Source organism: Odontesthes bonariensis, chromosome 24 (assembly GCF_027942865.1).
Source record: "Odontesthes bonariensis isolate fOdoBon6 chromosome 24, fOdoBon6.hap1, whole genome shotgun sequence".
NCBI lineage: Eukaryota > Metazoa > Chordata > Actinopteri > Atheriniformes > Atherinopsidae > Odontesthes > Odontesthes bonariensis.
In genome coordinates, this window is record NC_134529.1 from 25,150,403 (window position 1) to 25,175,664 (window position 25,262).

Below are 25,262 nucleotides of genomic sequence, written 5' to 3' on the forward strand. Positions count from 1 at the left end.
CCGCCCCAACTTTTGCTCACATCCGGATGCTTCCGATCCAAACCATACACAATGTCTCTCCACCAATCCAGATGATACAATGCACGTCACAGCTACGTCAATTCTGACCAACGACATGAAAATTTTTTGACCAATGAAATCTGAACACACCTCTAAATCTACCTCCAATGAAACACGTCTGGGACACGTAACTTCTAACCAATCAAATATGAACACACCTCTAAACCTGCCTCCCAGGCTCTTATTAAGTCCTCCTAATCTGCAATCTTATGAACAAGACATAACAATTGAACCACACCCTAACTCAAAATGGCGTTTGTCACACTTTTGTAACAAATTAAGAAAGAGAAAGAAATTCAATCTGTCCAGCCGTGGACAGGGAGAAAAACAAACCAAACAATACAGAAATAACAATTGCACTATTCTTCAACTCAAAATGGCGTTTGTTAAGAAAGAGAAAGAAATACAATTTAACACCCTGTGGACAGGGAGAAATACAGACCCGAAGATACAGCAACGAGGCATAAGCGAAAAACTTTCTTTATCAGGAATGTCAAAAATCACGTCGAATGGCGAAGGGACAGAGACTCTCCCCTAACATTGCGAAACCCTCCTTTACTCGACTGATAACAACTCTGCAATTAGCACATTACCTAAAGAAAACTAATAATTATTACAGTTCAACCATAAAGTGCCCTGGAAGACAAAAAGGAAAGAAAATGTGGTTACACACGAACATTGTGGAACAGCATGTCAAGGACGAGACAGCGTGTATCCGCACAAGCAGCGTGCACGCGCAGCACCTCGCTGTCCTCCCTGAAATCCAAACACCTTCAACAAGCCTGTTGAAAATAGACCTTTAGAAACACAAATCACAGCAGTATTCAATAATCCAATAATATTATTATGCACTCAACCAAAATTCACAATATTAAAGAAATCAGCACACAGCGTTTAAAAATCACAGCTCATCACTGTAACAACACCTTATTCCAACAAACTATCAATGCGGCAACTATAACAATGAAGCAAATTATAACAATGAAGCAAATCTGAGTGTCTCTGCACTCGCTTAATCTTTTATTTAGCCTAAGATTATATGTAAGACGTTGTGTTAACTCTATGTGTTAACTCAAAATGACTAAAAATACTCAAAGGTCAAGGGATGAGATGAGTTGGAATCTTCTTTTTTTTTTTTTTTTTTTTTAGATTCACATTAAGCAGCCGGATTTCACACACATCGACAGACAAAGACAAAGACCGGTCACACACACACCAAGTCAGTCGATCAAAGTTTTGTGTCAGTCACCGTTCAAATCCTTACAGTTTTAAATTAACAATTTCTTTCATTTAGACTTTTAATTTTTCAGGAGATGTTGGTGTTGGCAATATATGAAATACAAAATGTGTTTTCTCTACAAGCCTTGTGATATGGTCTCTAAGGACCAAAGCAACAAATGCTGACGTGTACTTTATCAGCTTCCCTATGACCTCTTATAATAATCTCCTGTGGCCAATTCATGAACGAATTTGAATTTTCTTCTCAAAATGTCTTTATACTGAGGTCTCGGATAACTCCAAAGAGTTCTAAGCAGATATAAAATGATATAAACATATATTTAAAATGTGCCCCTATAGAACTGGATTTTTCATTTCAGAGTTTTCTTGAAAGTCTTATCGATCCAACCGTCAAACTTTTATGTTCGCAAGTCAATCAATTATCAGTATTCGTCTACTCCTTGACTAGTGAAAATGATTTCCACATATATTTAATGAATATAATGTGCCCCGTACTTCCGCCAGTATTCCCCCCCCAATGCATTGAAGGATGGCTGGTGGCCGCAAGAAACACCATTAACGATTGCTCAACAACCTGCTCGCCTCTTTAAAGCTTATTCATTAATCCAGTTTGAATTCATCCGATTCATTACCTGCGGGAGCGTTAGCGACTAGCCCTTTTAAATTACCACAAAAATCCAACAACACATTAGCCAGACCAACTGCTCACAGCTGTCCGTTTCACAAAACACGTCTCACATAAGCTGCTGTTTACCCAATTTTTATCTCAATTCAAACATTCGGCTCCTCTTGGCCCAAAATTTCCAAAACAATTTCAACAGCCCCCCTGCGCAGAGGTAAACAATGAAATGCTTACCGAATGTATTCGTCCTTCTCCTGTGTTCTTTTAATTTGTGGAACTGCCAGAAAAAGCCGTCAGCTGTGCTCCACCAACAGGAATCCGCTGTATAATGGTAGGGAAAAAGTCCCACCTGCCGGCTCTCACAGCTGATGTCGGTTGTCGGGGCACAGAGGACACGCTCCGCCGGGATCCAGATGCAAAATCTCACGAATTCGGGGTCACCATTATGTTGTGGAGAAAAGGAGTCGAATACGTGTCGGTCAGCCTTCCATTGGGGAATTTATTGGAACAGTCGTCACAGCAAACGTGCTTACAGAATGTTCACAAATGTCCAAAGAACTCATTTTGCGACACCCTTTTATACTGCCTTGGATCATAACAAGCGTACGTGGCCCTCTCTGGAGGCGCCTAGCTTTCGCCGTAATCATAAAGAAGCTCATTCTAACTATCAACAATATTCATATGAACCCGTCAACAAGGAACACGATGTAATTATGACATGTCATGAGGACTGTCATGACATTCCTCTCCCACATAGTTCATTTAAAACGAGTGTCGTCTTTGTACACTAAAATTGGTAGCAGAGGATGTCGGCACATAGCTACAAAGGGCCGCCTCCGTTTGACGAAAACAAATCGGATTATGAAAGTTGGAAGAATGAACTCAAGATCTGGAAGCTAGTTACCGAGTTGGACCAGAGGAAACAGGCGCTAGCGGTAGCCCTATCGCTAACTGGAAGAGCGAGGAGTATAGCACTGGAAATATCCGCGGATGACTTGAACAAAGATCAGGGATTAACAACGCTTTTGGAGAAATTGGACACGGTGTATTTGAAAGAGGAAAAAGACCGTCAGTACAATGCCTACACGGAGTTCGACAACATCAAAAGAGAGAGCAATGTTACCATGTTGGATTACATCGTTGCATTCGAACGAGTATACAACAAAATGAGTAAGTTGAAAATGAAACTACCTGATGCTGTTCTCGCATTTAAATTACTTGATACCGCTGGACTTTCAGTTAAAGACAAACAATTGGCTCTTACCGCTTGCTCCGATGTAACATTCAGTGCCATGAAATCAGCTTTGAAAAGGATATTTGGTGATAATTCACCGCCAGATGGTGCTAGTGCATCAAGTGATCCTGACTGTGCGTACATCACCAGATTTACTGGAAAAAAGTCAAGTTCTCAAAGTCAAATTCCTGTGCCACCTGGGTCAAACCCATTAGACAAATATGGAAGAAGATCACGTTGTGCTATCTGTCAGAGCACTTACCACTGGGCAAAGGACTGTCCTCACAAAAACGAACAGGCAAAATTAACAGAAAATGTTGAGAGCCACACAGAAAATACTGATGAGTGTCACATCACTTTGTTGTCAAAGGAAACATTGTCTGAAACAGAGATATTCATGGTGGAGGCTTTAGGATCAGCTGTCATTGACTTTTTACCATCTCAGAAACATCAACAGAATTAAAGGTTTCCTCTCCCAAAAAGACCAGGAGAAACTCATCCATGCATTCATCTCCAGTAGACTCGATTACTGTAATGCTCTTTTAACTGGACTTCCCAAAAAGAGCATTAAACATCTGCAGCTCATCCAGAACGCTGCTGCTCGAGTTTTAACTAAGAGATCTGAACACATCACACCAGTTTTGAAATCTTTACACTAGCTTCCAGTCAGTCACAGAATAGATTTTAAAAGCCTGCTGATGGTTTACAAATCCCAGAACGGTTTAGGCCCAAAATACATCTGTGATATGTTCAGAGAATATAAACCCAGCAGAGCTCTGAGATCCAAGGACTCAGGTCAGCTGGTCCAGTCCAGAGTCCAGACTAAACATGGAGAAGCAGCATTTAGCTGTTATGCTGCAAACAAGTGGAACAAACTGCCAGTGGAGATTAAACTCTCACCAAATGGAGACATTTTTAAATCCAGGTTAAAGACATTTCTGTTCTCATGTGTCTATGCATGAAATATCTTTTAACTTATCTAGACTGTTGCTTGTTTTTAAATTCATTTAAATTATTTTTATGTGTTTCTCTTTATAATCTTTTATGTATTTTTAATGCTTCTTACACTCCCTGCTGCAATGCTTTTATTTTATGTAAAGCACTTTGAACTGTTTGTACATGAAATGTGCTATATAAATAAATTTGATTTGATTTGATTTGATTTGATTTGATTTGATTTGATTTGATTGACACTGCCTGCACCAGAACGGTTTGTGGAGAAAAATGGCTTGACAACTATGTTGATGGACTGAAGCAGAGTGAGCTTGAGACCCAAACCAGTGCCAAAGCATTCCAATTTGGAGATGGTAGAGTTATTCATTCCACAAAGCGTGTGACAATTCCCGCTGTGATCGGTCAGACTAAATGCCATATAGAAACAGAAGTTGTGCCAGTCGACATTCCCTTGCTTTTGAGCAAAACATCACTGAAAAGAGCAGGTGCAGTCCTGGACATTGAGAATGATGAAGCCACTATGTTCAAGCAGCCAGTGAAACTTGAGCTGACCTCCTCAGGTCACTATTGTGTTAACATAAAAGCAAACGATAATTCAGTAGACAATGACATCAAGAATGATGAAGAAGTTCGGACTGTAACTGAAAATATGACAAAACAGGAAAAACAGAAGGTTCTGTTAAAACTACACAAACAATTTGGACATGCCTCTGTAGAAAAGCTGAAAAAATTGCTGGACTGCGCAGGCAACCATGATGACGACTGCCTTGCAATTCTCAATGACATTGTAAGCAAATGTGACACATGCATACGATACAGCAAGCCAAAGCCAAAGCCTGCAGTGGGCCTACCCATGGCCTCAACCTACAATGAGACAGTGGCTGTGGACTTACATGAGTTGGAACCAGGGGTATGGTATCTCCATGTCATTGATCACTTCACACGTTTCAGTGCAGGGAGTATTGTGACAACCAAGAAACCCAAAGACATCGTGAAGCATCTCATCCACTGCTGGATAAGTGTGCATGGACCCCCACATAAGCTGTTTAGTGACAATGGTGGTGAATTTAACAATGAAGAAATGAGAGATATGGCTGAAAAATTCAACATTGAACTAAAAACCACTGCAGCCTATAGCCCATGGAGCAATGGCCTTTTGGAAAGGCATAACCACACCCTCACCGACATCCTGTTGAAGGTGAAAAAGGAAAATGAATGCAGCTGGTCAATGGCTCTAGACTGGGCCCTGATGGCAAAGAACTCATTGCACAATGTGCATGGCTACAGCCCACACCAACTGGTGTTTGGACAAAATCCCAACATGCCGTCAGTTCTAACTGATAAACCACCAGCACTTGAAAGTCCTACAATGAATACCTGGATGGCTCAGCATATTACAACTTTGCATGCAGCACGCCAAGCATTCACAGAAGCGGAGTGCTCTGAAAGGATCAAACGAGCCCTTCGCAAACAACTGCAAGCCAATGATGATCAATACGAAACTGGGGACAAAGTATACTACAAACGAGCTGACTTCCCACAGTGGAAAGGTCCAGAGATGGTCATCGGCCAAGATGGTGTGGTAGTCTTTGTCAGGCACGGGGGCACCTATGTTCGTGTGCATCACACCAGACTGAGAAAGATTGATGCCCAACAAACAGTGCTAGAAGATATGGACATTCAGCAAGAGGTGACTGACAAACAAACATTGCCGGATTCTGGACTTAACCACGAGGATGACGATACTGACAGCAGAGAAGAGACCAATACTCATGACCCACCAGAATCAGAAAATCATGCTGAAGCCGCTCCACTTGCTCCTGAATACAGACCAAATGCTGACACAGTACAGACTGACACACTCACAAAACATGGAGATGTGCGACTAAAAGCTGGACAAACAGTGACATATACAGATAGAGAAAGTGGACAAACATTAACAGGAACGATTCTAAGTCGTGCAGGAAAGGCCACTGGAAAACACAGAAACTGGTACAATGTACAGTTCAGTGGATCTGGGGACCTTGCTGGTTCCACAGGCTCAGTAAATCTGGGTGAAATGAACAATGTTCAAACAGTACCAGCAGAGCACACTGTCTTATGTGAGGAAAGCAGTATAGAGGGCCCTCTGATGGTCGATGACGGGATCTTTGATGCTGCAAAACAAGCAGAGTTATGCAACTGGAAGAAGAATGATGTCTTTGAGGAAGTGAATGACGAAGGACAGAAATGCATCTCCACAAGGTGGGTGTGTACACTGCAGGAAACCACTGATGGTGTCGCACCTAAAGCTAGACTAGTCGCCAGAGATTTTGAGGAAATGCATATTCAAGAACTTCCAAAAGATTCCCCAACATGTGCCTCAGAGTCACTAAGAATGATCATGGCCGTCATATGTCAAAAGAAATGGCAATTGAATTCTATGGATATAAAAGCAGCTTTTTTGCAAGGCAAAGAATTGACTCGAAGCATCTACATTCACCCACCACCAGAGGCTCAGAGCCGAGGCGTTCTGTGGAGACTGAAGAAGTGTGTCTATGGACTAGCAGATGCCTCTCTTTATTGGTATAATAAAGTGAAGGACACAATGCAGCAGTTGGGAGCAGTCGTGTCACAAGTTGATCCAGCAGTCTTCTACTGGCTAGATGACTCCTCCAATGTCATGGGAGTACTCGGCTGTCATGTGGATGATTTTATCTGGGGAGGTTCTGAAAGGTTTGCCACAAAAGTCATACCACAGTTAAAAACAGCTTTCCAAGTTGGACGGGAAGAGCACAACACCTTCAGCTATATTGGAATGGAGTTCTCTTTCCTTGAATGGCACAGTACAGGTACAGCAGAGCATGTACATCAAGAATCTCCAGCCCATTCCTGTGAACCTGGCTAGAGTTGCTGAGCGAGATGCTCCCCGAACAAATCAAGAAATTGACATGCTTAGATCAAAAATTGGCCAAATATTGTGGGTGGCAAGACAAACAAGGCCAGATGCAATGTGTGATGTGTCCATCTTAGCATCCAGTATGAAAGCTGCTACTGTTCAAACTCTGCACTCTATAAACAAACTGATCCAGAAACTCAAATCTGATGAAGTGACCTTGAAATTCCAGCACCTTGGCAAAGACAGTTCCCTACAGCTTGTCGTGTTCAGTGATTCGTCAATGGGCAACCTTCCTGATGGTGGCACCCAGGGTGGTCATCTAATCATGCTCATGGGAGAGAATGGAAGATTCTCACCTATATCCTGGCAGTCAAAAAGAATAAGAAGAGTGGTGAGAAGTACTCTTGCAGGGGAGACAGTGGCCCTTGCAGATGGCATTGATAATGCTATATTTCTGGCCACACTCTACTCAGAACTTACTGTAGGTGACTGCAAGCACAGAGGCTTACCCATAATATGTATAACTGACAATCACTCACTCCTGGATGCTGTAAAGTCTACCAAATCAGTCACAGAGAAGAGACTGCGGCTTGAAATTAGCAATGTCAAGGAGCTCATCCAGTCCGGAATCATTCGACACATCATGTGGTCAGCGACCAAAGACCAGCTTGCTGACTGCTTGACAAAGAAAGGAGCGTCAGCTCTCCTCCTCCTAAAGGCCTTTAGCGAAGGTGTATGGCACCTCAAGGAATAAAAGAACAAGACAAAAATTTAATAGACTCAAAATATGAAGGCAGTATTTTTTATTTTTGTGCTTTGAACAGTAGTATACTTGAGTTTATTTTCTTTAAAGAAAAAGGGGGAGTTTGTTAACTGTTAATGCGCATGTGCGCCGGGGGGGGTAGTCGTTCCTACCGAGAGATTGTAATGGCGGTATTGTGAATATGGCTCAGTAAAGTTTGAAGTTCATTTAAAACGAGTGTCGTCTTTGTACACTAACACAACTCATCCCAGTTGGGTTGCCACCATTTTATTGAGGAAAATAGATTGATTAATTCAACACTCCATCACTGTTCTTCTTGGTCAAACAGCCCTTACACAGTCTGCTGTCATCATTCTGTTTAAAAACGCATGATTGTCTTGCTTCAACCAGACAAGATGATGTGTCATTGTAAGATGTTTGCAGCCATGCTGTTTTGGATTAAATAGCCAAATTAATACTGCAGTCTGCTGTCTTCAGCATATTTCTAATCTGTAAAAAAAATGGTCAGAATTAAGACAAAACCAATGAATACTTTGACTGTCATGTCCAAGGCTTAAGGTTGATAAAAAAGATAACAAATTGCATGTACTGTTATTTTGTACACAACATTTCAGGAAAAACAAATTGCCATTTTAACCACATTTATTGGACTGTCCTATTTTGTCCTATCTTTACAACTTCTTATACTCATAAGGTCTTAGTATTCATTTTTTCTATTATCATTATTTCTTTTCCTCTCACGCTTTATTTCAGCATTATTCTGAGAGAAAAATTCAAAACTGATCCATTGTAGGTAATAATAAGTTTCTACCACAGAAGTGAGTTTCAGTTTTCCTGGAGCTGATGCTAGCAGGACTTCAGGATCTGCTCTCAAAAAACACATTTGTTCTTGTTACATCTTCTACAATGTAAGAGGCAGGGTGTCTTTGTCACAATGTGCATCTGTGTGACCATGTCTTCATTAGCGAAACACAGCATGTTTGTCTGGTCAGAATCATATTTGTTTTGTCCTGCTGGAGCCCAACAAACCCTTATGAAATAGAGCAAGAGATTATAACTATTGTTTCTGTGTAATCTCGTTAGCAGGAATCAATTGCAGATCAATTCTTCATGACATGAAAACTGATTTTATTTTATTTTTTTCAAATGAAAAATGTTTAGCTGACTTCAATTTCCTTGGTGTTGTGTGTTTGAAAATTACCCCTCTACTACTGCAACCTTTCAGTCCAAATGTGCTCATTCAGTGAAAAACAAGAAGGGCTCTCATGAGCTCATCCCCAAACCAGTTGCTACTGGTTTAAAACACAGGTTCATTACCACACCAAAGACAGAAGGAGGGGAGATAGAGGGGGGAAAAAAGAAAGACATTAGGAAATTGAGAGATGGGGAGAAATAGAAACAAAGAGGCAGATTAAGATGAAAAGAGGGACAACAGATGGAGGGACTGAGGATGGAGAGAGAGAGATGGTTAAAGTATTTATCATTTAAGAAAGGAGGAAGTCAGGTTATGCTAACTGCATCATTATTTCTTAGGGAAATGTAAAGGATAAGCCAGTCTGTTTAAGATTTTTAGAAACTTTTGATTGTCCTGAGGGGCTAGAGTTGATCCCAGCTGCCACAGGGCAAAATGGGGGTTATAGACTGAATTGTGCCAATAGGATAGGTACCATAATTAAGATTAAAAACAAAATTCACCAAAATTGTGTGACTGTTTGTGACGAGGATGAAGGCGACACAGGGGACACCTTCTAGTAACATCTGACAACAGGAAACCAAGAAACAATTTTTTTAAATGACTTTACTGTGGCCGCCTCATTTTTCTGTTATTATTTTTTATTATTCTTTCTGTTTTTTGGTGATTTCAGATTGGCTGTAGGTAAAAGCATGAGTGCGCATAGTTCTTTGTGCCTCTGTGTAAGCTCTGTGATGGCCTGCTCAGTCTCTTTTGCATTGGCATTTGGGATTTACTCCATCACATTCAAGACTCTGAACTGGATAAAGTTGGTATAGGCAATGGATAGATGGAAGCTGAAAGTTTTTAAAATGGAGTCAGATGGAGTCAGGTCCTTTTTAGAACGACTGATTTGCACTTGAAGGAATTTATGCACTTTCTACTACTTAAAATCGCATTAGTTGCTGCTTGGTGGTAATTTCATTAAGTGTATCGCAGAGATACCAGTGGTGTCAAACGTGTCATATAACATAATGAGAAAATGCTGTATTGCTTGATAAACTTTTTTTTTGGAGCCCACTTGATTTGGGTTGTCGGCTGCACAGTGGTGTGGTGGTTAGCACTGTCATCTCACAGCAAGGGTTCCTGGTTTGAAATCCAGCTGGAGCCTTTTGTGTGTGGAGTTTGCATGTTTTCCCTGTCTATGTGTGGGCATTATGTTTTGCGTGCATTTTGAATTTTAAAATATGTTTCCATCATCACCACATTTGAAAAGTTTTCCTCCCCCTCTTCTTCCTCCTTTTTTCCGTACTCTTCTCTACTTCCTTGCATATCCCCATTTATATTTTCAGTTTGACATCAACCAGCTGATGACCTCAGTGAATGTAAGCCATAGCCTCATTCCCATCCATAAGCTGCTTGAATCTCCCAGCAGCATGGGCAGTAGCACCAGTGGGAGTGTGGGCCGAGCCAGCAGTGTGGGCGTGGAGCAGTCACCAATGGACCGCACTAAAGGTTTTTTCCCTGACGAATCTGAACCTCTCCTTCGCTGTGACTCAACTTCCAGCAAAGACTCTGCCCTCAGCAGGAACGGCTCATTCATTACCAAAGGTAAGAGGTGAACATAGGAGGGACATAATACCTAGCTGATCCTAAACCTAGTGTGTTCTCTTTTTTAAAAATACTGCTCTCAAATCAATTTAAAAGCAATTTAGAATCTGGAACCACTTGTGATCTTGTTATGTGTCATTTATATCATTTTTATCTATAGGTATGATTTCAAACATTTGGTTCTCCAAATATTTTGAAAAAGATCATATCTGCACTTATTAAAATTTTAAGCTTACTGTATTTTTTTATATACTTTTTGCAACATATTGTAGCCATGGTCTCTGTTGCTCTAGCCTGTGTAACTTCTCTTTCTCAGCTTATACCACCTTGTTGCATTTGTCTATTATGTATCATATTCAGTGTGGGTCAAAAAATATCTTGTTAGAAAAAGGAGGTTGCTTTAAAAGTAAAGCATGCAAATGTCATGTGTTAGCACCTCCAGCTGGCAGAAAAAAGCAATCCACCGAAATGGCTCAGCTTAGAAATAACACATGTAAAATGATAAACCAGACTGGTCTATGCAACAACCCCAATTCTAAAAAAGTTGTGATGCTGTGTCAGATATAAATAAAAACAGACTTTGATTGCAAATCTTATAAATAGTTCTTTATTTTTTGCAATACAACATTGAAAACTTTTCAAATGTCTAAAACATTTGACTATTTCTTAGATGTATTTTACGTTTCTTGATGCGCCAAATGTTTTCACTTTAGGAAGGCCAGTCTAGAAGTGCACTGATGTGCACACTAATGCACCCCTCATACCATCAGAGATACTGACTTTTGAAACTAGCGCTGCTAACAAACCACATGGTCCCTCTTTTCTTCAGTTGGGAGGGTGTGACATATATGATTTCCAAAAAGAATTTTTAAATTTCGATTCATCTGACCTCAGAGCAGTTTTCCATTCTGCCTCAGTCCATTTTAAATGTGTTTTAGCCCAAAGAAGATGTGAGCATTTCTGGATCATGCTCACATAAGGCTTCTTCTTAAACCTGCTTTTGTGGATGGTACAGCAAACTGTGTTCCCTAACAGCAATTTCTGGAAGTGATCCTGAGCCAATGCAGTGATTGCCATGACAGAATCCTTCATGTTTTTAATGAAATGCACCTTGAGGGTTTGAAAATCATAGTCACCCACTATTTATTTTTGCAATCCTGCGCACAGGGATGACTCCAGATTCCTGCAATCTTTCGATAATGTTTTTGTAGATGATGGAATATTATTCAAAGCAATTTTTTGCAGATCGCTGAACCTCTACCAATCTTCACATCTGAGAGACTGCTCTTCTAAGGTGCTCTTTTTGTACTCAGTTGTGTTTCTGACCTGTTGCCAAATCATCTTGATTTGTTACATGTTCCTCCCACTATTTCCTTTTTTTTTTTTTAGTCCAACTAATTTTTTGTTTACATTTTATACAGCGACCCAACTTTTTTGGAAATAGGTTATACATAACTGATGCAATTAAAGAATAGAGAGGAAAATTGTATCCTTTATGAGTCGAATTCATCACTTTAAATTCAATTCAATTCATTTTTATTTATATAGCGCCAAATACAACAAATGTCATCTCAAGGCACTTAGATAGTAAGTCCAATTCAAGCCAATTGGAATTCAAGGGGAGGGGGCCGCGGCGGCACTGTAACACCATTCAAAGGATATCTGTTGGAACAGGGAAACACGAGTTAATGACCACAATAATATCACATATACATAAAGAGAGTAAAGTGAGGAAAGGTGTGACAGATGAGGCCCCCCAGCAGTCTAGGCCTATAGCAGCTTAACTATGGGATGTTTCAGGATTACCTGAGCCATCCCTATTCAAGGTAAACACAAGAAACTTGTGCTAACGAAAAACAAAAAAAATAAATAAATAAATAAATAAAGGACCAGACTCAGTGAGTAATTCCCTATACCCCCTATATAGATCTGCTCCTCACACCACAACAACCATCTTTTTACAGCCACAAGCTACCTCAGCCTCTCACCAACTGCACACCAGTCACAGCGGGGTGGGGATGCAAACCCTGGTTCGGGTAGGGGGAGAAATAAAAGAGGTAAGATAAGCGGGAATGGGATTCAAACCCTGGTTCGGGTAGGGGGTAATGAAAGTATAGAAGGTGCCAGAGGTGGAGGCAGGACAAGACACACTAGCAGATACAGCAGAAAAATTCACCTAAACAGTCCTATAATCACTAAAAATACCAGCAAAAACAAAGCCATACAGCTCACTCTCACCAACTGCACACCAGTCACAGCGGGGTGGGGATGCAAACCCTGGTTCGGGTAGGGGGAGAAATAAAAGAGGTAAGATAGGCGGGAATGGGATTCAAACCCTGGTTCGGGTAGGGGGTAATGAAAATATAGAGGGTGCCAGAGGTGGAGGCAGAACAAGACACACTAGCAGACACACTATCAGATTCAACAGACCTAACTATAAGCTTTATAAAATAGGAAAGTTTTAAGCCTGGTCTTAAAAGTGGAAAGGTGCTTCCCGGACATTTACTGGCAGCTTATTCCACAATAGAGGGGCCTGATAACTAAAGGCTCTGCCTCCCATTCTACTTTTAGAAACTCTGGGAACCTCAAGTAAACCTGCAGTTTGGGAACGAAGTGCTCTGTTAGGAAAATATCTTACAATGAGATCTTTAAGATATGATGGAGCTCGGTCATTAAGAGCTTTATATGTAAGGAGAAGAATCTTAAATTCTATTCTGAATTTAACAGGGAGCCAATGAAGAGAAGCTAAAACTGGAGAAATAGGATCTCTCCTGTTAGTTCTCATCAAAACTCTGGCTGCAGCATTTTGGATCAACTGAAGGCTTTTCAGAGAATATGTGGGACAGCCCAATAATAAAGAATTACAGTAGTCCAATCTTGAAGTAACAAATGCATGGACTAGTTTTTCTGCATCACTCTGAGACAAGATGTTCCTGATTTTAACAATATTACGAAGATGAAAGAAGGCAGTCCTAGAAACCTGTTTTATATGCGAGTCAAATGATAAGTTCTGGTCAAAAATAACTCCAAGGTTCCTCACTGTAGAACTAGAAGCCAAGGAAATACCATCTAGAGTAACTATATAGCTAGACAATTTCTCCCTGAAACGCTCAGGTCCAAAGATAACGACTTCAGTTTTGTCTGAATTTAGCAGCAGACAGTTCTGAGTCATCCAGGTCTTTATGTCTTTAAGACATGCTTGTAGTCTGACCAACCTATTGGGTTCATCTGGTTTTATAGATAAGTACAGCTGAGTATCATTAGCATAGCAATGGAAATTTATGCAATGCTGTCTAATAATGTTACCTAATGTATAAAGTGAAAAGAATCGGTCCAAGCACAGAACCCTGGGGAACTCCATGACTTACTCTGGTGTGTGAGGAAGATTCTTCATTTACAAGAACAAACTGAAATCTATCAGATAAATATGACTTAAACCAGCCTAATGCAGTTCCTTTAATCCCAATAACATGTTCAAGTCTGTGTAATAAGATACTGTGATCGACCGTATCAAATGCAGCACTGAGATCCAACAGGACAAGCACAGACACAAGTCCGCTATCAGAGGCTAAGAGGAGATCATTGGTAACTTTCACCAGTGCAGTTTCTGTGCTATGATGCACTCTGAATCCTGACTGAAACTCTTCAAACAGATTATTTCTGTGTAAATGATCACAAAGCTGAGCTGCAACTATTTTTTCAAGAACTTTAGACATAAAAGGGAGATTGGATATAGGTCTATAATGAGCCAACACTTCTGAATCAAGAGTAGGTTTTTTAAGTAAAGGTTTAATTACAGCAACCTTAAAAGTCTGAGGTACATATCCTGTCAACAAAGACAGATTGATCAAATCCAATATGGAAGTGTCAATTAATGGGAAAACCTCCTTGAACAGTCTGGTTGGGATTGGGTCTAAAACACAAGTTGATGGTTTAGAAGAGACTATTGCTGTCGTTAGTTCAGAGAGATCAACTGGGCAGAAGCCGTCTAAATATAAATCAGGTTCTAAAGATACTTCTAAAGCTGCTGTACTTGATGATACATCACTGATAATAGTGGGAAGGACTCCATCAATCTTCTCTCTGATAGAAACAATTTTATTAATAAAGAAGCTCATGAAATCATCACTGCTGAGAGTTAAAGGAATAACTGGGTCAGCAGAGCTCGGACTCTTAGTCAGACTGGCTACAGTGCTGAAAAGAAACCTGGGATTATTCTTATTCTCTTCTATCAATGATGAATAATAAGCAGTTCTAGCTTTACGAAGGGCTTTCTTATACATTGTTAAACTATCTTTCCAGACTAACTGAGACTCTTCTAAATTAGAGGAACGCCACTGTCTCTCCAGCTTTCTTGCAGTCTGCTTTAAAGCACGCAGCTGTGAATTGTACCAAGGAGCCAACCTCTTCTGACTGATTACCTTCCTTTTCAGAGGGGCAACATTGTCCAGTGCTGTACGCATTGAAACTATAGTGCTGTCAACAAGAGAGTCAAGTGCTGCTGGAGTAAAGTTTAGGTAGTCGTCTTCTGTCATATCTGCACATGGCAGTGAAGAAAAGGATGATGGAATTAATTCTTTAAATCTGGTTACAGCATCCTCTGATAGACACCTTCTATATGTAAATTTCTTCTCAGAAACTGTATAGTCAAGTAATGTAAACTCAAAGGTTATCAGAAAATGGTCAGATAAGACAGGGTTATGAGGGAACACTGTTAACTGTTCACTCTCAATGCCATAAGTCAGAACAAGATCAAGGGTGTGATTAAGGCAGTGAGTCGGTCCGTGAACACTCTGAGAAAATCCAATAGAGTCCAATATAGAATTAAAGTTCATATTCAGGCTGTCATTTTCAACATCTACATGAATATTAAAGTCACCCACTACAATGACTTTATCTGTACTCAGCACTAACTGGGATAAAAACTCTGAGAATTCAGACAGAAACTCAGAATAAGGGCCAGGTGGTGGACGATACACAACAACAAACACAAGAGATTTCTGGGATTTCCACTTTGCGTGGGAAAAACTGAGAATCAGAGATTCAAAAGAGCTCAAACTAATCTTGGGTCTGGGACTGATTAGCAACCCTGATCTGAAAATAGCTGCCACTCCTCCTCCTCTGCCTGTGGTTCGAGGAACGTGAACATTTAAACAGTCACAGGGAGTTGATTCATTAATGCTAACATGATCCTCCTGCTGCAGCCAGGTTTCTGTAAGACAAAATATATCAATATGATGGTCACAAATCAACTCATTCACTAACAGAGACTTCGAAAGGAGAGATCTGATATTCAGCAAACCACATTTAATAGTTTGATGTTTTTGTTCAGTTAAAGTTTTTGTTTTAATAATTTCTTTTTGCACAAGAGGATTTGCTCCTTTTGTGTTAATCGATTGGGTGGGTAGCAGCAGGTGGGAAGCTGCAGAGAAGTGTGTAAGACTACAACTCTGCATCCTGGTCTGAGCCCTGGGTTGTCATGTTTTAGGGTGGCAAATAAATTCATCCATATTTCTAGAAATGAGAGCTGCTCCTTCCAAAGTGGGATGGATGCCGTCTCTCCTCATCAGACTAGGTTTTCTCCAGAAAGATTGCCAATTATCTATGTAGCCCACGTTGTTTGCTGGACACCATCTAGACAACCAGCGATTGTAGGACGACATGCGGCTAAACATGTCATCACTGGTCAGATTTGGCAGGGGTCCAGAGAAAACTACGGAGTCCGACATTGTTTTGGCAAAATTACACACCGATGCAACATTAATTTTAGTGACCTCCGATTGGCGTAACCGGGTGTCATTAACGCCGACGTGAATAACTATTTTACCATATTTACGTTTATCCTAGCAAGCAGTTTTAAATAGGATTCTATGTCGCCCGCTCTGGCCCCTGGAATGCATTTGACTATGGCCGCTGGTGTCTCTAATCTCACGTTTCTGACTATAGAGCTGCCAATTACCAGGGTTTTTTCCTCAGCGGGTGTGTCGCTGAGTGGGGAAAATCTGTTTGAAGCGTGGACAGGTCGATGGTGAACAACGGGCTTGACTTTAGAGCTATGCCTCTTCCTGACAGTCACCCAGCCACGTTGTAATCCTGGCTGCTCAGGTTCTGCTAGGGGGAGGCTAATTGAGCTAGCTACGCTAGGTGGCTCTACACTGGCAAAAGGGACCTGGCTCGCTATCGGTTGATTTTCAACAGTGCTGAGCCGAGCTTCCAATTCAGATAACCTCGCCTCCAAAACTACAAAAAGACTACATTTGTTACATGTACCATTATCGCTAAAGGAGGCAGAGGAGTAACTAAACATCTGACACACGGAGCAGGTGAAAGCAGGAGAAGGAGGAAGAGAACCGGTAGCCATGCTACGCTAGAGAACCAGACACACCGTTAAAAAGTGAGAATAAAGATCTGTAGGAGTGTGTTAGAACAGAACGGTAAGCTATAGAGTTTAACTATGCAAAATTGTGTAAGTTATAGATCGAAATAAAGTGATTATCAGTACTCCAAGCGGAGCAAGAAATTCCACAGTGCACAAGCAAGGTAACAGGAAGTGATGCAACACGTCTTATCGCAAAGCGTCACAGCGTGTTGCATCATTTCAGACACTACATTCTAGATTCATAAAGCAAATGGAGCAAATCTACAGTGTTCTCAGTGTTCTCTGTTGAGTCGATACCAGTTGATTTGATAAGTTACGTATATATATACATTCAACACTTTCTTTCAGGTATAGCTTTTTCATTTCTCCACTACAGCAGCTACTGTGCCAGACTACAAGTTTGTTTTAAATGCCACTGCCATCAGTGACGAAACACAAAATGCAAAGTGATCTAAACTGAATTCATGATATTTGAGGCCTGTCAAACATACTTCAATGATGTAACAACTTCTTTATTTCCCAAATAAGCTAAAAAAATAAACCAAAGCTAAGATGTGTAAAAACATACAAGTTCACACCCCACATTTTCAGTTTTCTTTTTTTGATGTTGTTGTTGTTATGTTGATGTAAAGACAGATAAAAAAAAATTCAAAGGGGTACTTTTTGGCCATAACTTATCTTCATGTAATTTAAACATCACTTAGACTTACTTATGTACATGTATCTCATGATGGCTGGAAATGATGTGATGACAGAGCTCCTAGTTCTGATACTGATGTGTGGCTGACCTCATGTGGACATTGCTGCAAATTTTTTGCTTTGCTGCAACTATAAATTTGAATGAATCTTTACGATAAATCAGTACAAAAAAAAAGGAAATTTAGAATTGCTGGGTGACATTTTTCCCATGTACTCCTGAAAACAAGCATTGATGATAAACTGTCGTTGCTGTGCTAATGTATCAAAAAATGAACATAGAAGATTTAAAACATGTTTACACCAAGCCTGTCTTTTGTTTGCCCTTTTGTTGCTTTACACAAAGAAGACAAAGGATGGAAAGTTGATAGTGTTACATAGCTTAAAAGAAGGGAGTGCATTTGCTCAACTGTGCTGATTTGCAGAGATTGGCTTTATTTAATCAATTAATTGACTAACAATGATTCTGTTATATAAAATTGATATTTATAAGACAATATTGTCAATGAAAATGATTTTCTAAAGAAAACTTTGTTTCAAATATTTTTTCACCACTGGATGGCAGATGAAACCACCAATAAAAATGTTCAAGTTTACTAAATGATGGACAAAGGAACACCTTTGCAAACATTCGCTTGGTAATACATCCAATTGATATAGCTTTAAAGTCCAAATAAACCCACAAAGGTGTTTACCCTAATGGAGTGATGTCAGAAATAAAATTCCCAAACTAACCAGCAAATTATCACTTGTGCTACATAAAAAATGAGGTAAGGGGGTAATAGCAATCTACTGATTTTGGTAATTACAGAAACTACAGCTCTCAAGTCAAGAATTGTCTAACATTCTTATTTCCCATACTGCAGCTCCCAGTATCTAGTCTAGAAGAGGAGTTTAAATATACTAAAACTGGGAGTAAAGATGTGGTAGTTAGTAAGGTGGTTCCAAACCCAACCAAGAGGAGGAAGTGGAATCCAAGAACGGCAGCTCAGGAGGCAGAAGCAACTCTTAGACATGCAGAGATTGTGGGTAATGTGCAAATAGGCCGAGGAGGCTTGGGGCTTGGCCCAGGCAAACCAGTGTGGAGTAGAGCAGGTCCCAAGGAGAAGAGAAAGCTAGTTGTTGAGCCGGTTCGTAAACAGGAGAACATGTGCAAAGGCAGTGGCTCAGGCTAAGCAAGGACGGTGGTTGAATTGGGAAGGTGTAGAGAAGAAAAAGCTTAGCTGGAAAGAGCTGTGGAGTATGGAGGAAAGGAGTTTTAGATTTTTGATAGGGGCAACATATGATGTATTGCCAACTCCCCAGAACCTAAAACTCTGGGTAGATGGAGACCCGTTATGTTCGTTATGTTCAGATACTGCAACTCTAAGGCATATTTTGTCAGGTTGTAAGGTTACCAGCTGTTCGATCCGATTCTTTATATTGGAAGCCCAAGAACCAGTTGGAGCAGTCGTAAGTTAAACAAAGTGTTTATTGGAGGTCACAGGTCAAGTATCAGCGCTGGACTCGGAGAGACAGAGTTCTCGCATGAAATCCGTCTGGCCAAGCCCCGAGATCTGGAAACATTTCATATTTATGTTCACTCTTATCTCAGAGGTTGTACCTACATTTGACGACGCATCATTGAATATTTACTCATGCTGTGAGCAGGCCATCCACCGTCTTTGTCATGTTCTTTGGATGTGATAAGCGATGTGTGTGTGTGTGCGTGTTGTTTCAGGCGTGCATCTACTGTACCAGACCTATCTGTCCTAAGAGCCGCTTTATCTGACCCAGTTATTTTATCCCGCTACGTCATCTTAAAGTGTTGGACATACATTTGCGTTGTATGAGCAGAGTGTACCGTACAAACTAGGACAATAGATTATCTAGAGAACTACAGAATATGAATACATAAAGTCTAAGAATAAAGCCAATTTATAACAGCCTGTCACAAGGCTGGTATACATGGCGACATGACCAAGTATCAAGAAGCTTAGCTGCAGGTATTGAAGATAAACGAAGGCAGGTAAACTTAGGAGGGCCTAAGGTGAAGAGAGTTGCAATTCAGTTTGTTTAAGATGGGGAGAAAGTTAATAAGACGATAAGGAGGCACGGCAGCTTGGAAGATGCTTGTGAGAGTCTATTTCATAGAGCTGACTGTTCCTTGGGAGGAATTAGTAGCAGAAGCATATGAAAGGAAAAAGCTTAGGTATGTGGAGTTGGGGGCAGAAGCAAAGCAGTGAGGATGGAAAGTTAGAATATGTCCAGTGGAAGTAGGATGTAGAGGATTTGTTGCAAAGTCTGTTGTCTCATTGTTGAGGGAGCTGGGTGTAAGTGGACAGAGTGTGAGGAAAATAGTGAAGGAAGTGTCAGATGAGGCAGGAAAGTCCAGTCAGTGGATTTGGATTAGAAGAAGCAATAGCAGCTGGGAGCCCAGCAGGGGGAGAACTTAGGGTTAACAGACTTTTGGAAGAAGCAAATAAGGATTAAGATATTTAAGTGGAGGGTGTGACCCATGTGAGCCTTTTGAAACCAGGCAGCCATTTTGGGTGTGTTGGCCTTGAGTGAGTTGTATGGCTTTGTTTTTGCTGGCATTTTTAGTGATTTTAGGGCTGTTTAGGTGAATTTGTCTGCTGTATCTGCTAGTGTGTCTTGTCCTGCCTCCACCTCTGGCACCTTCTATACTTTCATTACCCCCTACCCGAACCAGGGTTTGAATCCCCACCCCACTATGACTGGTGTGCAGTTGGTGAGAGGCTGAGGTAGCTTGTGGCTGTGGAAAAAAAAAGAAGATGGTTGTTGTGGTGTGAGGAGCAGTGTTGGCTGGTATTAGGGGGATGAGTCTGGGACGCCAATGGTCATTGTCTAGCCTCCTGGAGGTGTTGTGGGCCCAACTAGACGAAACACTGATGAAAGGAGGTTCCCACCTGATGACACCAATGACATGTTGGTCAGCACTGTTCACTGATCTATATAGGGAGTATAGGGAATTATTCACGGAGTCTGGTCCATTTTTTTTTCTTTAGCACAAGTTTCTTATGTTTACCTCAAATCCCTCTAATTTCTCCTCCAGAGAAGAAAGACACGGTGCTCCGACAGGTGCGTCTGGATCCATGTGACCTGCAGCCCATCTTTGACGACATGCTGCACATTCTGAACCCTGAGGAGCTGCACATCCTTGAGGAGATCCCAGCGGCTGAGGACAAGCTGGACCGACTCTTTGAGATAGCTGGAGTCAAGAGTCAGGAAGCCAGCCAGACGCTGCTGGACTCTGTCTACAGTCACCTTCCTGACCTGTTATAGTGGAGGAATGAAGAAGAAACCACCTGGACAGGAATGAAAAGGAATATGTACATGGTAGGGATGAGACATATGTGGTATTGTTGAGATTTAGCTTGTATGGATGTTTGATATAATAGAGTTTGACTCATCATGCCACTGTGTAACAAGATTCCAGCTGTTTGATTACTTTATGTCTGTTCCCTCTGATGAGTCTGTTAAATCTTAATTGGTACTTTACACCTTCTTCTCTTGTCTTGTGTGTACTCCTTCGAAGCATTCTATCCTCTACCATGTTACATGGTCAATTCTCAATGTAACAATGTAAGTACTGTGACCTTAAGCGTGACACTTAAAGGCCTCTTAACCTAGAAAAGTTTGGTTGAAAGGAGATAATGTAACAACTCCACACAAATAGCACTTTATTTATCTTAAATGGCCAATGCCTTCATGTTTAAAGGATAATACCGGTGTTTTTTGTTGTTTGTGCCAATAACTAAGGCTTCTCTTGCCTTAAACATAATTTCAGTGTAAAAATTATATCTAATATAAACACAACACTCAACGATAAATGACTGCATGAAATGAAACTACAAAAAGGCAGCAGTGAATAAGCTATAACTCTAAATGACACTGATATTATTCTTTGATTTCAAGGTTCTTCTAAACCACATTCTCATGTTTGCCCAGGTGTGGATAGACCCATAAGTCATGTGCCTGAACTTAATCCTTTTCACTCCTCCTCTTTCTTTTCACATCCTTCAGTTGCCTGAACCTGAGGCAACTGATCGTAGCTTTTAACCAGCTGCAGGTAATAGCATCAGTTAAATGACTGACCTGCAGCTCTGAAACCCTTTCCATGTATCAAAATCTATGACTTGAGTAACATTGAGCACATCTGATATTATCATATTTGGTTTTGCTCTATACAATTTTATGTTGGAATTAGCTAACTGCCGCAGACTGTTTCTCACGAAGCTCTTGGAGATGTTGTGGGCAGGATACAATAAATCCTGAAATAAGCACGCGCACCAATATAAACCTGTTTGCCTCTACAAATGTAGCATTGATTTACTGTTCTTGATACATTTTGGAGCTTCATGTTGGTGTACTTTGCAACTTGATCTGATTATTTCAGTGCTAAAGTAAAAATAATAACACAACATATTTTCTTTTCTAGTCATTAACTGCAACATACTTTGTGGTTGATATTAAATTTAATGATTGCTTTCTGTTAGAGTTAGATATATACTGTTTTTTCTTTCTCTCATCCTGAATTGTTTTAACAAATATTTGGTTTTGTTGTTGTTATTTTCATATTTTCATATTTACTTTGATCTATGATGTTATTGTTTCATCTGTCTGTTGCATTTGGATTTTTTTCGTCATGGGCATTTACATGTTATTTTACCCCAACTTGGTAATTCAAGGTGACCTGGCTGGGATGTAAGATATGCATACTCCATACTCTACTTGAAGTCTGTCCTCCTGTGTTACTTTATTTAAATAAGGAAGGTAATGTAGTCCATCACCTTGTTCCAGATCCAGCTTTCTCAAAAGCATAATATACCTGAAAACCACAACCAGAAAACTCATCAGTGCTCGGAAAAGGTTTTTGCAACAAGAGCAGCAAACAACTAACATTTTCCCCTAGTCGTTTTTTATCAAAGCTACTCTGGAGCTAGATGTGAACTCTCACCAGTCTGCCTGGCATAAGGAAAGGACATCAACCCGGACTAATGACTATTTATAGTTTTCCAGTCTGGGTGTATAAGAATAAAGGTTGTGTTGATGTGGACTGTGAACTGTTGAGGATGATGATGGTGATGATGATGAGGATGTATGAACTTGTTCTCCCCAGCACTGTGGGAAAGCTGCAGGATGTGAGCTTTTTATTTTGTGAAAGGATGACGGTGAGAAATGTATTGCACATGTTGCTTGAGTGGATGATTTAATCAAATTTCACACGTGTAACCAGTATGTTTACTATGTAACCTCCTAAAATCAACAAATTAAAACAAAAAATATTTGTCATAATTTTGTGTACAATAGTTATATTCATAAACCTTCTACCTTTTCTAAAAATAACTATATTTTCCAACAAGGTTTTCTGGCAAAATATGAAAGCATGGCACAAATTGAAAATTGCTGTTTGTACTTACGGACGTGAAAGATTTAAATTGTGCATACGAGTGATTTAAGAGAATTTGCGCATTCACCAATCTTTTCGTATTTTACGTTTTCGTTCAGGTACGAACAGAATGTACGAGTGATCCAGACCTCTCGTTACCTGACTCCCGCCCTCTGGTATTCGCATACCATCTGGGACGAGCCCACAACCGACATGATTTCAAATGGGGCTATTTTTTCTAAAACTCGTGCATATGATTGGATGAAGAATCTGTCCGTCATCTTGACTGACACGCCACCTCAGCCACTCCCAATGACTCAACCTGTGACGTAGCTCAGAGCGACACCAGGACCACTATGCAACCAGCTAGCCTTTCATAACAAACACCATTGCGGCAGATAGTATGAAACGGAGCGAGGAGCGATCAGTGAACGATTATTGTCGTATGTGCAAAGAAAATCTCAGGATTAAAGGCATTCATCCAAAGTCCCACCCAGCGATTAATGATTGGCTCTGATTATTTTCTAATCGGACGAAACACCAATGACTCCCAGGCTCCTCAGATGGCTGTGTGAGGAAAGGGAACGCCCCCGCGTGTAGTTGGTGAACGCAGCCAGATGACGTAAGTCAGGTTAGTCAATCCATTACTAACAAACAGAAGTTCAATAACAAAACACCACTCAGGTTTAGATCAGGGAGGCTATTCCTCCCAATCACTTCCATCCAAGAAGACCGGATACTCTAAACTGCTGTTTGATTCATATGCGAAAACCAGAGTCTGCAACTTGTGGCTGCACCAGGCACCAGGAATCCCCCCCGAGGCCTTCCTCCTGGATGTGCTCTGGTTTCCCTTTTCTGGAAAAAGTTACACTAAATCTCTGGAGTCTTTCCTTCATGACCTTGGAATCGCCCTCTGTGTGACCCCTCCCCTGAGAACAATTTGCCATATGAGACGCTGCCAGGGTCCAAGACCCCAAAAACACAGCTTTCAGGATTTTCACAGTTTCATCCATAAAGTAAAACTTTTACTTGCCAACAAAACATAAGGAGACTGATAGCGAAAGCCAAAGGGCACTTTCCCATAACCAACAGCTTAGTGGGAAGCCATTGAGTGATTAAGGTAATACAGGTGAGTCAAGTTGTTTACTTGTAGTCTAAGTGGCAGGAAAAAATTACGAGACCCAAACATCCTCATGCCAAGCATTATCAAGTAGAAGTTGTCAGTATTAGAGGGTAAAGTTCAACTAACAAGAAAATTGCATTTTTCTTTTGTAAACATCAGCCTGGTATGTTGCAACTTTTTTTCTGACAATCATAAAGTAATAAAGTGTAACATAATCATTGCATTTTCACTTAAACTCTTGTGCTCTTTTCAACAATGGGATAATGGGTTTAAAAAAACTCAACTCATTAGGATTCAAACCATAACAGAATGCCCCTAGTATTGGATTGACTTGACCCATCGTAGAAGTGCTTTTACTTTGTTACCTTTTAAAACAGTTGTGCCCTCTCGGTGTTTCTAATCTAATATCAAGCGCTTATGATGATCATTTACAGAAAGAATGAGAAACTACTTAAAGGGATAGTTCGCCTCTTTTGACATGAAGCTGTACGACATCCCATACAAATGGTGGTGCACTTGTTCGAAGCGCCCAGTGATGCCAACGCTTTATTTGTGAAGCCCCAGCCAACTAGCCGGACTACTTACTTCACCGCCAAAACAAGGCTGTAACTCAGCTCACAGGACGCAGCGGGGGGTAGGAAAATGTTCATAAATAATATTACTAGTATGGGATGTCATACAGCTTCATGTCAAAAGAGGCGAACTATCCCTTTAATCTTAAGTACGTAGTATCAAAAATTGATTTATGTCTTAGTGTTCAAAAAGCAAAGTGAAATTTCACACATTTTAGATATTTTGTTACTTTCACAACTTGGGCTCATTAAATTTAGTATCATTCTTTTTTTTAACATATTTGTATTATCGTTCCTAAGCTTTCTTACTCAATCCCCACATTAAAAAAAACTAAGAATGCATGCATGCATAAATCTTTTGTTATCTGTATGAACAACCCATTGATTCTCTCCCAGTCCTTTACACACCCACACTGACTTATTGTTGTAAATCCTTCATTTTCTCATTCAGCTACCTACAGTGAACAAGGTCAGTGTGGCTCCAGTTACACTCACTGATATGGGAGCAGCATTTGAAAAATCTTCTTCCACCTGTGAATTGTTGTGTGTGTGTGTGTGTGTGTGTGTG

General features: G+C 40.5%; 1 protein-coding gene across 1 annotated transcript in view; it reads left to right on the forward strand.

The window, feature by feature from the left end:
• tnfrsf21 (tumor necrosis factor receptor superfamily, member 21) overlaps nucleotides 1-24,345 on the forward strand; it is an 87,882-nt gene extending 63,537 nt beyond the window's left edge. The window contains exons 5-6 of the mRNA XM_075458565.1: nucleotides 10,274-10,532; nucleotides 20,663-24,345. Of these exons, the coding sequence (XP_075314680.1) occupies nucleotides 10,274-10,532; nucleotides 20,663-20,892 (489 nt within the window). The 3' untranslated portion in view covers nucleotides 20,893-24,345. The remainder of the gene's footprint in view (nucleotides 1-10,273; nucleotides 10,533-20,662) is intronic.
• Nucleotides 24,346-25,262: the final 917 nt, after the last annotated feature.